Here is a 13,341-nt window from a genome sequence, read left to right as displayed (position 1 = left end):
ATCTGATACCTTACTTGTACTAATGGAGACATGAAAACTTATATGGAAAAGGGTAAAAAGACAACCTTGAACATGAAAAGCTTAAAAGATTTAAAATAAGGTGATACACCAAGATTGATAATACAAAGTATTGTTATACCTGAGACACAATGAAAGTTTTTTAACAGATAATCACAAAACCCCTGCTTGAAGATCTGGTAATTCATATCAATAATTTAAGAGAAGGTTTATGAACTTGAAAATATACGAAAGTAAACTAATCACAGTCAAATATATCAATAATGGAAACACAACTCAAAACCTATGAAACAAATATTAGATAAGGAAGATGCAAGACAAGACATAATTCAGAAAGGTCTATCAATAAAAACACAATTTGAATAACGTCAATCACCTTGAAGCATACAACCAAATCTTTCACTCTAAAACTGGTTCCAATGAAGACTTTATTCCAATCAAAGGCCCAAAAAACAATACATCTGCATAATAGCTCAGAATAATGAAAAAAAAGATACTAAGGACAAAATCACATAAGCATCCTTCTTCTCTCAAAATCTGAACCCCTTCTTGAAAAATGTCGATCTTTTGCCTTTTTATCAAATGTTCTTTTCACCTGTAGTTGCTGATATTCCATTTTCTGTAATGCCTCACTTCTTTCCTCCTCTAACTCCAGCAATTTAGCAAACCTTAACTTGAGGGGATCCTGTTCTTCAAATATCATTAGCTGATCAGCAAGCTGTAGGGCAGGAAATTCAGTAGTAATAGGTAATTTAGCCTCTTTCCCATATGCTAGAACATAAGGAGATGTTCCAATGATTTGTTTAGGAGTAATCCTATCCAACCATAAGGCAGATTTTAACCTTGCATGCGAATCTCTCTTGTTCTCTTCTAATGTTCTCTTGATGATCCTTAAAAGGTTTTTATTCGTGCTTTCCGCCAAACAATTGCCTTGAGGGTAATAGTTTGATGAGGTATTCAGATATATACCTTTGTTTAATGCCCATTTAGTCATTCTAGCTCCCACAAAGGCTAATGCATTATCAGAAATGATTGAATCAGGAACCCCAAACCTCATAGTCAAATCATCATAAAAATTGAGTACAGTTGATTCATTTGCCTCTCTTAGTGCTACTGCTTCAGTCCATCTTGTAAAGTAATCAGTAGCTATAAGAATCCATTTATGACCCGCACTAGAACTTGGATTAATGGGGCCTACAAAATCAATACCCCACTTCATGAATGGCTGCTCAACCAAGATTGGTTGCAAAGGTAAGGCTGCCAGCCTTTCTTTTGTCAGCCGACTGGATGGTCCCGACAGTGTTTCTGTAGCCGACGGAATGATTGTCGTCGGTGTTTTGTATTTTATAGCTGACGGGTAAATAGTTTGTAGCGGACATAATGTTTGTGGCCGACGAACTCCTTCAGAAAGGTTTGGCGGATAGTATTTATATCCTGTTTGGGATCATTGTAAAGCATCTTCTATCATGAATCTTATCAAGCATAATGTATGTTTGGCATATGCGAATATAATACTGCTATTCTGTTCCATTGTCTGTATGCGTTCATTTTATCTGTACGGTAAACATTTGGCGCCGTTTCCATGGCGATGGTACGGCCGATCCCATTCGACATTGCAAAACATGTGAAACGATTTGGAAGGCAAATGGGATAATTGATGAAGACGACTGGATGAGACAATTTCCGGCCACCCTACGAGGCGTAGCAATTGATTGGTTCACTAATACAGATCCACAAAAACTAAACAGTTGGGATAACATTAAAAAAGAGTTCTGGTAGAATTTAAACTATTGCGGGATGATAATGAAATTGTAGCAGAGATCTTCAATACTAAGCAGGAGAAGAACGAAACCGTCCCCGTTTACGCTAGGAAATTAAAAGACTTGATAAACAAAATGGAAAGTAAGCCGGCAGACGGACTTCAGAAAAGATGGTTTGTGGAAGGCCTACGCTCGAAGTTGCGGAGAAAAATGAAAATTGTGCCATTGTCGTCATACACGGAAGCTTATAACAGAGCATTGGACCTCGAAAGTGAGCAGAAAACAAAGAAGAAGAAGAACACTGGCTCATCTGATTCTGATGATGATGAGCCTGCCGGAGAAAATAGTAGCGATGATGAAGGCAGTAGCAAGAAGGTCCGCGCTTTATAGGACATGATTTGCATGATGAAGGAGTTTAAAAACATGCAAAGGGGCCAAAAGGTAGTGAGCTGTGGTGCACAGAGTGTAAGATCGATGGTCATACTAAAGGATCGTGTCCAAGGAACCAATTCTGTGACATTTGTCAGATCATGGACCATTCGACAAAGGAGTGCCCCTTTAACATGAAGACAAGAGGATCTCCGCAGGTGCTTCTTACACAGGAGGCTTCCCTGTCGGGCAGTAGCGGAAATACGAATAGCGCAGGTGCCACATCTGAAGGGTACAGGAATAATAACAAAGGGCAAAATAACAACAATGTGAACAATAACAATAATAATGGGAGCCAAAGTTGAACCCAATATGATGCAAACGGACGGCTGATTGTTCAATGCCGAGCATGTAATTTGTGGGGTCATTTTGTGTGGGATTGTACAGCGGAAAACACACCGAAATTATTATGCAGATGGTGTGGACCCGGCGATCATGAAGATGCCAAGTGCTTGAAGTCTGGAGTGAATCTGATCACTGTCCGGACGGATGAAGAAGAGGTTCCGGCAATTACATGGAGGCAAGCAAAAGAGTACCCAGATCCGGCGGAAGAAAAGAGAAAATTTGGGGAAGCACAGGCGGAAATTGGAAAGGCATCGTCGGCGGAGACATCTCAGTTGAAGGACATCATTGGCACCTTGGCAAGGAACTTCGCAGAACAAAACATTGTACGACAGATCTTGCAAACGAAGATACCGGTCAAGATAAGTGACCTCACAATGCCCCAGTTATGGACAGCCATTCTGAATCATACACCGTTTTCGGAAGCAATGGAGGACACAAGAAGGGACAGTAGGAAAGTGATGACAACAGACCCAATGCTCTTGGCGCTCATGACGAGAAGGCATCCGGTGGTCGTCGAGATGGGGATTTTGGGAAACGTTCTGACAGACACAATTGTTGACGGAGGGTCCGGCGTGAATGTGTTGCCGGAGGATACTTAGAAGAAGTTGGGAAAGCCGACGCTGTGGCCACCTACATTCCAGTTGCTCACGGCGGACCAGCACGGGATCAAACCGTTAGGAACCTTGAGGGTGCAATCGGTAACCATTGGTACGCAACCATTTTTATTGGATTTTGTGGTCATTCCATTGAAAAGAAAAGGATATGATGCTATTTTCGGACGGACTTGGTTGGTGCAAGCAAAAGTAAAACATGATTGGAAATGAAATACCCTATCAATGGAGCACGGAGGCAAAAGTTCATAATTGACCTGCACACACAAATGGTAGGTGAGGAGGCAGCATCGTTAGACTCAGAAGGTGAAGGCGACAGTGACGACGAAAGAAACGACAATGAAGGAAAGAGGAGAATGGAACTGGATGATGAAGGAATATTGAGACTAGATGGAGGATCAAATGACGACGACCTAGACTCGGTGAATGGCCTTTACCATTGGCAAATAGAAGACTACGAACTCTTTCCGAGTTGTAATATGCTAGGGGTTGACGAAGGTGAGAAAAAGGAGGAAAATGAGTGTCCGGAGGAATACAGAGAAGCAGATGACGCAAAGGAGGTTACGACTGAAGAAGGGAAGGACATACAACACAGACCCAGAAATTTTTTTTTTCACCATTCGGTACACAATGAACGGACCGCACAGGAAGAAAAGAAGGCATCGCACCATAAAATTACTTGAAGGGTACCGACAGCAAGGAAATAAGCTAGATGCGCGATAATCGCAGGCACAGTGGGTGACGGAGGTGACACAGAACAGACATAAAGCGTGGCATGACAAACTCAACAGGTTTCAGTCGGGCTAGTTGGTACTCAAGTACGACGGTTGGAAGGAACTCAAACCGAAAAAGTTTAAGGCCACATGGGTTGGACCATATCAGATCTGGAAGGTCGACGACAATGGATCGATAAAATTGGAGACATTGGACGAGCAAGAGGTGCCTCTGGTAGTCAACGGATTTAAATTGCAAATATATGGTGCCAGGAAGACTCCGTCGCTGTCATAGAATGGCTAGCTGACTCCCCTGTCGTTGCAGAATGGCGACACCTGGAGGCAAAATTGAGGTACCTCTGTATTTTTATTTAAAAAAGAAAAAGAAAAAATAAAGAGAAAAAAAAAAATTTGGAAAATAAATAAATAAATTAAAAAAAAATTTAAAAAAAAAAAAAAAAAACCAAATTTGCGGGAGGTGCTCAACGGGCACCATAGATGGAAAACTCGCCAAGTACTCGGCGAGTTTTTAACCAGTTAACTTGCCGATTTAAAAACTCGGCAATCTGGTAAAAACTCGTCGAGTAATCGGCGAGTACTCGACAAAAACTCGGAAAAACTCGCGATTTACTGGTGAACGCGGCCTGTGACGGATTTAAGCGGCAGTGAGTGTGTTTTTTCTCATTCTTTCTTGTATTTGCATTGTTTAGAACCTTGAGGAGTGAAGAGGAGAAGGTTTGGAGGCATTCTTGGCTGATTGCAAGTGATTCAAGGCGGATTTGAGTGGATTGTAGAGGATTCTAACCGATTTTAGAAGACAAATTTCTTTCCAGGTATGTTCATCTTATCATAGTTTGAAAACTTTTTATAGTTTTATAACAAATGTTCTTTTGTTTTTGTTGTTTTTTGTAAATGTTTTCAAATCATTTAAAATCATTTTGGATCATTTGAAACCCTAGCTTCTAAGGATATGGTTGAAGTTTGTTGTTTGCTAAGGATATGGTTCAAGTTTGAAGTTTGAATCATTTGAAACCCTAGCTTCTAAGTTCTAACTTTGTTTATTCATTTCTCTATATATTTATGTGTAGGGCAGTGGTCAACCATTAAAAAAATGACAAACCCACAAGAAGAGTGGCCACAAACACCATGCCCATCTGGATATATAGGCACTCGGCCTAAAAATGCAAGAGATAAGGCATGGCGGTATGCCTATGAAGCTCCAAATCCAAATGATATTGGGAAGGTGATATGCATTCCCTGTGAGAGAATTATTTCTGGAGGCATAAACCGCCTCAAATACCACCTTGCAGGCATAAAGAAACATGACTCAAATCCTTGTCTCAAGGTAACTGATGAAGAAAAAAGATTCATCCATGCCCTACTTACAGCTGCTGAAGAGAAAAAATTGAATAGGGAGAGGGCAAAAATAGCTATGAGGGCAGCCATAGCTGAATCTGAAGGAGCTCTTTTTGATATGCAAGAGGAAGAAGAAGCACTTGAGAACATACCAGGATCTCTTCGTGGCCCACGGATCCGCAAACAAAATTTCTCTTTTACCGGTTCCACTTCTTCTACATCTCGTACTTCTTCATCATCACCATCCAGATCCCCATCAGGGATAGGTGGTTATTTTGTGCCCAGGAACACACCTGGAGCACAGCCATCATTAGAGGGCACTGCATGGTTTAAGGAGGTGCATGAGAAAACTGATATTGCAGCAGCTGATTTTTGGTTTTTCAACAATATCTCAATGAATGCCGCTGATAGTCCCTATTGGGTCAATATGGTGAATGCAATGACAATATTAGGCAAAGGGTACAAGCCGCCTAATCGCAAGGATATGAGTGGAAGGTTAGTATTTTACTATTTAGTAATTGTAAATAATTGAGATTCACTTTAGTTCATTGTTATATTTTAAATCTTAATTGTTATAACTTATTTCCTAATTTTTTACTAACACTTACACTTTATTTAATATTACACTTAAATTTTGTAGGTTGCTTGACAAAGCGGTTGGTAGGGCAAGATTGTTGATAGAAGACCAAAAGAAAGAGTGGAAGAAGTATGGCTGCACCATTTTATCTGATGGGTGGACAGATGGAAGAAGTAGAACCATTATTAACTTCTTGATTGCTTGCAAAGATGATGTGGTGTTTTGGAAATCTGTCGATGCCTCCAACAAAGTGAAAAATGCAGCCACATTGGCTTTAATGTTGGAGAATGTTGTCATGGAGGTGGGAATAGAGAATGTGGTGCAAATAATCACAGATAATGCAGCAGCATATGTGGCAGCAGGTAGATTTAATTTTCTATATTTGAATCAATATGAATCATGAATGTAATGCTATGGTATTATTCAATTTAGATTTGATGTAATTTGTAAATACTAAATATGGAAAGTTCGTTACTAATTATTGATTTTTTGCTAATCTTTTAGGTAGAATCCTCCAAGAGAGGCATCCCACACTTTTTTGGTCACCTTGTGCAGCACATGTCCTTGACCTTCTTTTGGAGGACATAGGAAAACTTGATTGGGTGAGTCCAGTTGTGGAAGATGCTAGGCGAGTCACAAAATATATCTATAATCACCCATGGGTTCTCAGTTTGATGAGAAAAGCCACTAAAGGCAAAGATTTGATGAGACCTGCTATGACAAGGTTTGCAACGGTCTTCTTGACGTTGCAAAGTATTCTTGACCACATATTGGCTTTGAAGCAAATGTTTGTGTGTGCTGATTGGGTTGCTTCACCTTACTCAAAGAAGCCCGAAGGAGAAGCTGTGGCACGAATAGTCTTTGATGATAGCTTTTTTGCAAAGGCTAAGGAGATTGTGGAGGTAACTTCATTATATTTTTAGTGTATTCAAGTTTCATTTTCAATTCATAACTTACTATGTTATTAACTAATTTGTATTTTTCAAATTTCAAATGTAGATGTCTCTGCCCTTGGTTCTAGTCTTGCGCACATGCGATGGGCAGCAATCCCCAATGGGAGGTCTTTATGAGGCCATGGATAGGGCGAAAGAGGCTGTTAGAAGTTACTATCACGGGGACAGTCTCAGATTTGACCCCATTTGGGAAATAATTGATAGGAGGTGGAACAATATGCTCCACCAACCTATTCATGCAACAAGCTACTTCCTCAATCCCAAATTCAGGTACTATGATAATTGATTGTCCTTGAAGTTGGGATTTTAATAAGTCTTTATTTTACTTTACTTTTTAAGGTTGTGTAGTAAGACTTGATATCATTTTCTATTTGTTTTAGGGCTGATGATTCCTACTCAGATCCTAATGGAGAGGTCATGGAAGGTCTCTCTAAATGCATTGAGAGAATGATATCAAGTGAAGAGGAGAGAGACCTTATTGTGACCGAACAACAAATCTATGTGGAATCAAGGGGTCCTTTGTTCTCTTCTATGCTAGCAAAGAGAGCAAGATCTACTCAAGCACCAGGTAAAGCGTCAAACTTTAAAACTTTTGCTAATTGATAAGTTGTGCTTCTGATTTTGTTTTTTATTGCTTTATAACTTTTTAAATTTTGTTTTGTAGATGCTTGGTGGGCAAGTTGGGGTGGCAATACCCCCAATTTAAGGAAATTTTCTCTCAGAGTCCTATCCCAACCTTGTAGCTCATCCCATTGTGAGCGCAATTGGAGCTTATTTGAGTCCATCCATACAAAGAAAAGAAACAGAATGACTCAAAAACGGCTTAATGACCTTGTTTATGTGCACTATAATCTTAAGTTGCGCATAAAAAAGTCACAGCTCTTAGAACTACCTGGTCCGCTTGATCTAGATGAGATAGATCCTTATTCTGATTGGACAGCACAAGAGCCAAGTCCATTGTTTACACCAGATGAGATCGCTGATTTGGAGAGGCAGGCCATGGAGGGGGAAGCTGACACTGATTTTCAGTTCACTATGGATGACATTGAGGATGAGGACGAGGATGATGATGATTCAGGCGAGGATCAGGCATTACCATTAGGAGGAGATGCATCCTCTTCTAGGACGCCGAGCCAGTTAGTAGGGACGTCGAGCGAGGGGGCACAGCCACAGAGTTCACAGTCACGTAGCTCACGCCCTATCCTAGTGCGGGGCACTTCTTCTAGGACTAGACCCCCTCGCTTTCCTGCTAGTGCAAGTGGAAAGAGGAAGATGTGATTGACATTGTATTGATGTATTTAGACTTTTAGTATTTACTTCTAGTTTGACAGATTGAAACTATTTAGTAATTTACTATTTTGCTTCCTACCATGAGCATTCTGCATGAGAATGCAATTTTGTATGCATTATGCATTTATATATATCTAAACTTTGTTTCTTTCTTTTGTATTGTCTTTAATTAACTTATTAGATGCATCTTCTCATTAAATTTTGCAAAATAAATGTATTTTTAATTAAATTTCAGCGGTTTTTTAGGTTCCCGAGTTTTTCCCGAGTTTTTTTTTTAAATCGCCGAGTTTTTCCCGATTAAACTTTTGGGGGGCTTGGCGAGTTTTTGCATTTGGCGAGTTTTTCAACTATGACGGGCACCTATCCGTGGGAGGTGCTCTGTGGGCACCTGTCCGCGGGCCTTCCATTTTCCCGTTGACGCTGTGTATTCCGTGGGTGATTCTTACTTCCCTGCGGGTGTCTTTCCTTAGCTGCGGGCACAAATTTATTTATGTTTTTCCATCGCTCTTTCCGCGGGCTGTGCAAGGGGCCGCGGGTATTTTGTAACTGCTTCTATTCCTTTGCGAACTTTTTTCAACCGCGGGCTTGACTCCTTTCCGCGAGGGGGGGGGGGGGTGTTTGGTGGTGGCCGCGGCTTCAAGTTTGCACTCTTCCGTGGGCGTTGATCCCTTCTTTCCCCAGACTTTCTCATGTTTTCTGCAGGGTGTTGGTAACAGAGGACATTATTGAGGAGCAGATTGTGCAAGAAGCCGTGTTATTTCTCTCCCTCGGGTATTGGAAGCACAACCGTTCTTGGAGATAGACTTGCTGAGATGAAGAAGTCGGTGGTGTTCGATCTCCTCCATAACGAGGCATTGCGATCTGTGGTGAAGCTACGGATGCTATGGTTAAGGGCTCCAACTCTTGTAGCATTCCCCCGCATCTTGCTTTTCGCAAGCTATTTTTCTACCCCACGAACGAAGAAAGTTCGTTGATGATATTATGCTCCTGCGGGCTGATTCAAGGATGGATTTAAAAATAAAAAATAAAAAAATGACATATTCAAATTGTTCAGAATGAGTTACAGATGATGTCAAAGGGAAGGGGACGCATCAGTGATTGCTAGAAAGAGTGTGAAATCGACAGAATATGTCAGAAATAGTCTGTTCCGTGCATTTTTGTGTGGGTTTCAAAGTGCTAATTTGGTCTTGGCTGCCCCAGGACCCCACGGGGGCGTTGCCCCCTAGACCCCCAGTCGTTGCGGATATCAGTCGTGGGAGTCTGACCAGTTGAGAAGAGTTGAAGTTGCTGCAGGCATGGACTCTCTGTGTACTACAGGCACTGGGAGTAGGTGTTGGCCGGGAGGCTGTCTTGGTGGATGCGTAGAGAGCTCGGGAGGAGTTGATCATCTTATTGGACGCAGTGCAGCGACACTTAGCTCAGTGGACCCAGTGTTGGAAGCAGAGAAAGCAGCACGGGTGGCTATTAACGTCAGCTTGAGGAGACAGTATTGTGTTAGCAGAGGCTATAGATGTAACGGGATGAATGTGGAAGTGATGTGACAGAAGCAGATTTTTCTTGTTGTAGTCACTCTAATAATTTATTTTGTTTGTTAATTTGTCTCAGATATTTTGTAATTGTCGTCCGGAGACGACTTTTCTTTTTGGGGGGGATGGTGTCAGCCGACTGGATGGTCCCGACAGTTTTTCTGTAGCCGACGGAATGATTGTCATCGGTGTTTTGTGTTTTGTAGCCGACGGATAAATAGTTTGTAGCGGACATAATGTTTGTGGCCGACGGACTCCTTCGGGAAGGTTCAACAGATAGTATTTATATCCCGTCTGGGATCATTGTAAAGCATCTTCTATCATGAATCTTATCAAGCATAATGTATGTTTGGCATATGCGAATATAATATTGCTATTTTGTTCCATTATCTGTATGCGTTCATTTTAACTGTACGGTAAACATCTTTACCAGCAAACAATGCACATTTTTGACATTTTCTTGACCAAGTATCGGCATCTTTGAACAGATCAGGCCAATAGAATCCTACTCTCAACACTTTATAAGCTGTTGTCTTTGGGGAAAAATGACCCCCTTCATCATGGAATTGTTCCAGGATCTTGTTGGTCTGATCAGCACTTATACAACGCAATAACATGCCACTATGATCTTTTCTGAACAAAACATCATTAACCAAAACATAAGAAATTGACTGAAGTCTGAAATACCTACGTTTTGTTCTATCCAACCTCAAAGGACACTCCCTTGTTTGCAGATAATGACTCATTTTAGTCAACCAACATGCTGATTGATTATTTCCAGCCTGATCATTATCAACCAGCAACAGATTTTGATTGTTTTCCACCTCTTGAAGGTTGTCATCTGCCAACTGTTCACATAATCCTTTACCTCTAACAAGTTTGGTGATATGTCATATTCCACCACACGAGTTATCCAATCTGCTTTTTTTTCATTTAAATCTTTGCTTAATAAAAACTCCTTCACACTTGGATGGGATACCATTAGATGAATCTTGTTGTTGGAGACCAGGTTTTTGAACTTTTTAAGACTCTTAATGACAGCAAAAACATGCTTTTCAACAAAGCTGTACCTTTGTTCATAATCTTGCAAACCTTTGTTGAAAAATGCAACAGGTTGCTCAAATCCTTCATCATTCTTTTGCACCAGCATTGCTGAAATGACGTCAAAACTGCCATAAGCATACAGTATAAAATCTTTGGTAAAATCTGGATTAACCAAAATAGGGGCAGCGGACAAGGCTTCTTTAATTGCTTCAAAATAGCGCTTCCCCTCTTTGGTCCAATTGAAAACAATATTTTTCTTTAACATTGCTGTTAAAGGCTTTAAAAGATTGGCAATATTAGGTATGAAACGTCTTACAAAATTGATCCTACCAAGAAAACTTTGTAGACCCTTCTTATGGCTGGGTAATGGTAACTCTAAAATTGCTTGTACTCTCTCGGGATCTATAGTAGTACCATATTTTGAAACAATATATCTGAGAAGTCTTCCTTCATGAACAAAAAATACATATTTTTTTGAATTAAAGGAAATACCGAATTTTCTGCATCTTTCTAGCACTTGTTTGAGATGAAAATATGGTCTTTAGCATCCTTGCTGAAAATAGTAATATCGTCTAAATATACCAGCACTATCTTGTACATTAAGTTTCCAAATGCCATATACATAGCTTCAACATTAACTAGTCCAAAAGGCATCCTTCTATAAGCCATAGTTCCCCACTTTGTAGTGAATGCTATTTTGAACTGATCTTCATCCTTTTCCAAAACTTGATTATAACCAGAATATCCATCTAACAAATAAAACCTTTAAGAACCTGAAACATACTGTAAAATCTGTTCCATGGATGGTAAGGGATGTCTGTCTTTTAGTGAAGCTCTATTTAAGTCTCTAAAATCGATACACAAGCGTATCTCTCCATTTTTCTTTCTTACAGGTACTAGGTTAGAGACCCAAGAAGTATGTTTGATAGGAAAGACAATCCCTCCTTCCAAAAGCTTATTCAACTCTTTCAGTATTGAAGGTTCTAGCTTAGGATTCACAGGTCTCTTTTTTGCCTTACAGGTTTAGCATTAGGCTCAAGCTCAATAGTGTGTTGGGTTAACTTAGGATCAAAGCCTTTCAGATCAGAATAGTCCCACACAAAAACATCATTAAATTCTTGAAATAATTCAATAAAAGATTGTTTTTCTTGTGGTGAGTTTATCTTACCAACCTTTAGCCGTCTTCCCTCAAAAATTTCCAGCTCTTCATAATGTTCTTCGTTCACCAACAAACTAGTTTTATCTTTCTTCACTTGATCATCCGGGTCAAAGATGGTCTCTAGAGTAACCAAGCCTTTTGGTAACTTGTTTGTTTTCAGTTGTATAACCTGATCACCATATTGCTGATTGAATCTATCCTGATTAGCAACTGAAAACACATCTTCTTGTAATAAAAAGTTTAAAATCTGCTCATTTGAATAAAAAACCTACCAATTTATGTTGTTATCTGGTACTGAAGGTCTAACTACCACCTTCACATGATGCTGTTCATTCTTTTTTGTGACATTATCAATAATATCAAACTGTGCATCTATTGCTGCAAGTCTATCAACAAACTAGTTTTTTGCTCTAGGTGTGGATATTATATTAAAAGCTTCAAATTCTTCGATAATATTCCATACGCTATTTTTGTACAACTTTAGCGTTTCATTTTTGACAGAAATTAGACCTCTAACTTGGTTCACAATGAGCTTGCTGTCCCCAAAAACCAGCAAGCATGTTATTTTCCTCTTTCTCGCCCATTCCAAACCTTGTACCAATCCTTCATACTCAGCCACATTGTTAGAACATGCAAATGAAAAACGAAAAGCAGCAAAAGATTTATCCTCCTGAGGTGATACTAGCATCACACCCCCACCAGCACCATTCTTACTTCGTGAACCATCAAAATACATCTTCCATACCTGTTTTTCCTGTTCGCTGATTTGATTTGTATCTTTGACTAGATTTGGAATTTTAAGACTGGGATCTAACATCATATAGTTTCCAAAACCAGCATCATGGATAATGCTGTTTTGATTGTTAATAGCATTTTCAGTGGCCCATTCATCAAGTAAAATATCTGTAACACCACTGAGAGATGTTTTAGAATCTACCACATCAAATTCATCACTATCAAATGACATCAGATTTGCATTAATGGCAGTAAGGACATAAGATTCTATATGGTCCTTAGCTAACTTTTCAGACTTAATTGTGATTTTTGTACCATATCTTAACCTAAAGAGCATATGAGACCAATCTGATGAAAAATAGCCACCAATCTTTGCTGTGAAATCTCTAGATAAGCATAAGGAAAAATATGGCAGAAGATCTATGGCATAAACATCCTGAGGTATTGAAAAATTTGGACATGCATGCAAGGTAAGACTAGCATCTTTAATGACACCTATTGTGTTGACAGATGACCCATCCAATTGTACTACACCTTTCTTCAGCGGTTGATATTTCAGCCCTAGTTAGTTTGCTACGTTTTTAGGCATAACCAAGCTTGTGGCTCCATTATCAATCATACAATTGTGAACCAAATTATTGCCTATAATCAAAGACACATAAAAAGGGGGAGGTTTGACAGTTGGAATTGCTGGTTTGCTGTTATTTTCTTCATTATTTGCAAATACAACACTTGGTATATTTTCACCAGCACTACTTCTTTTTGATAATTCAGATTGCAACATATCAACTTGACCCGGAACTGCCAAAGAATCCCACATACTGA

General features: G+C 39.7%; 2 protein-coding genes across 3 annotated transcripts in view; both read left to right on the top strand.

The window, feature by feature from the left end:
* The window catches only part of ERV1 (Erv1/Alr family protein), a 214,516-nt gene that overhangs the window by 30,903 nt on the left and 170,272 nt on the right, over positions 1–13,341 (top strand). The gene's annotated exons all lie outside the window — the stretch shown is intronic.
* On the top strand, positions 5,253–8,204 carry LOC149564928 (uncharacterized). Its single transcript, XM_089818468.1, has 6 exons — positions 5,253–5,727; positions 5,873–6,171; positions 6,314–6,711; positions 6,809–7,032; positions 7,143–7,330; positions 7,427–8,204. The coding sequence occupies exons 1-6, from the start codon at positions 5,309–5,311 to the stop codon at positions 8,038–8,040; spliced, it is 2,142 nt and encodes a 713-aa protein (XP_089674594.1). The 5' UTR covers positions 5,253–5,308; the 3' UTR covers positions 8,041–8,204.

The sequence above is a fragment of the Cupressus sempervirens genome, chromosome 3 (genome assembly GCF_028749045.1).
Source record: "Cupressus sempervirens isolate cs-2001-9-10 chromosome 3, ASM2874904v1, whole genome shotgun sequence".
In the NCBI taxonomy this organism is placed as follows: domain Eukaryota; kingdom Viridiplantae; phylum Streptophyta; class Pinopsida; order Cupressales; family Cupressaceae; genus Cupressus; species Cupressus sempervirens.
Note: the sequence above shows the minus strand (reverse complement) of the source record. Positions and strands in the feature narration are given on the sequence as shown.

Excerpts from the sequence above, each read along its gene's own strand:
- LOC149564928 (XM_089818468.1), top strand. The coding sequence starts at position 5,309 with ATGAGGGCAGCCATAGCTGAATCTGAAGGAGCTCTTTTTGATATGCAA. Across the intron at positions 6,712-6,808 it reads AGGCTAAGGAGATTGTGGAG|ATGTCTCTGCCCTTGGTTCT; the intron begins GTAACTTCATTA and ends TTTCAAATGTAG. Across the intron at positions 7,033-7,142 it reads TTCCTCAATCCCAAATTCAG|GGCTGATGATTCCTACTCAG; the intron begins GTACTATGATAA and ends TATTTGTTTTAG.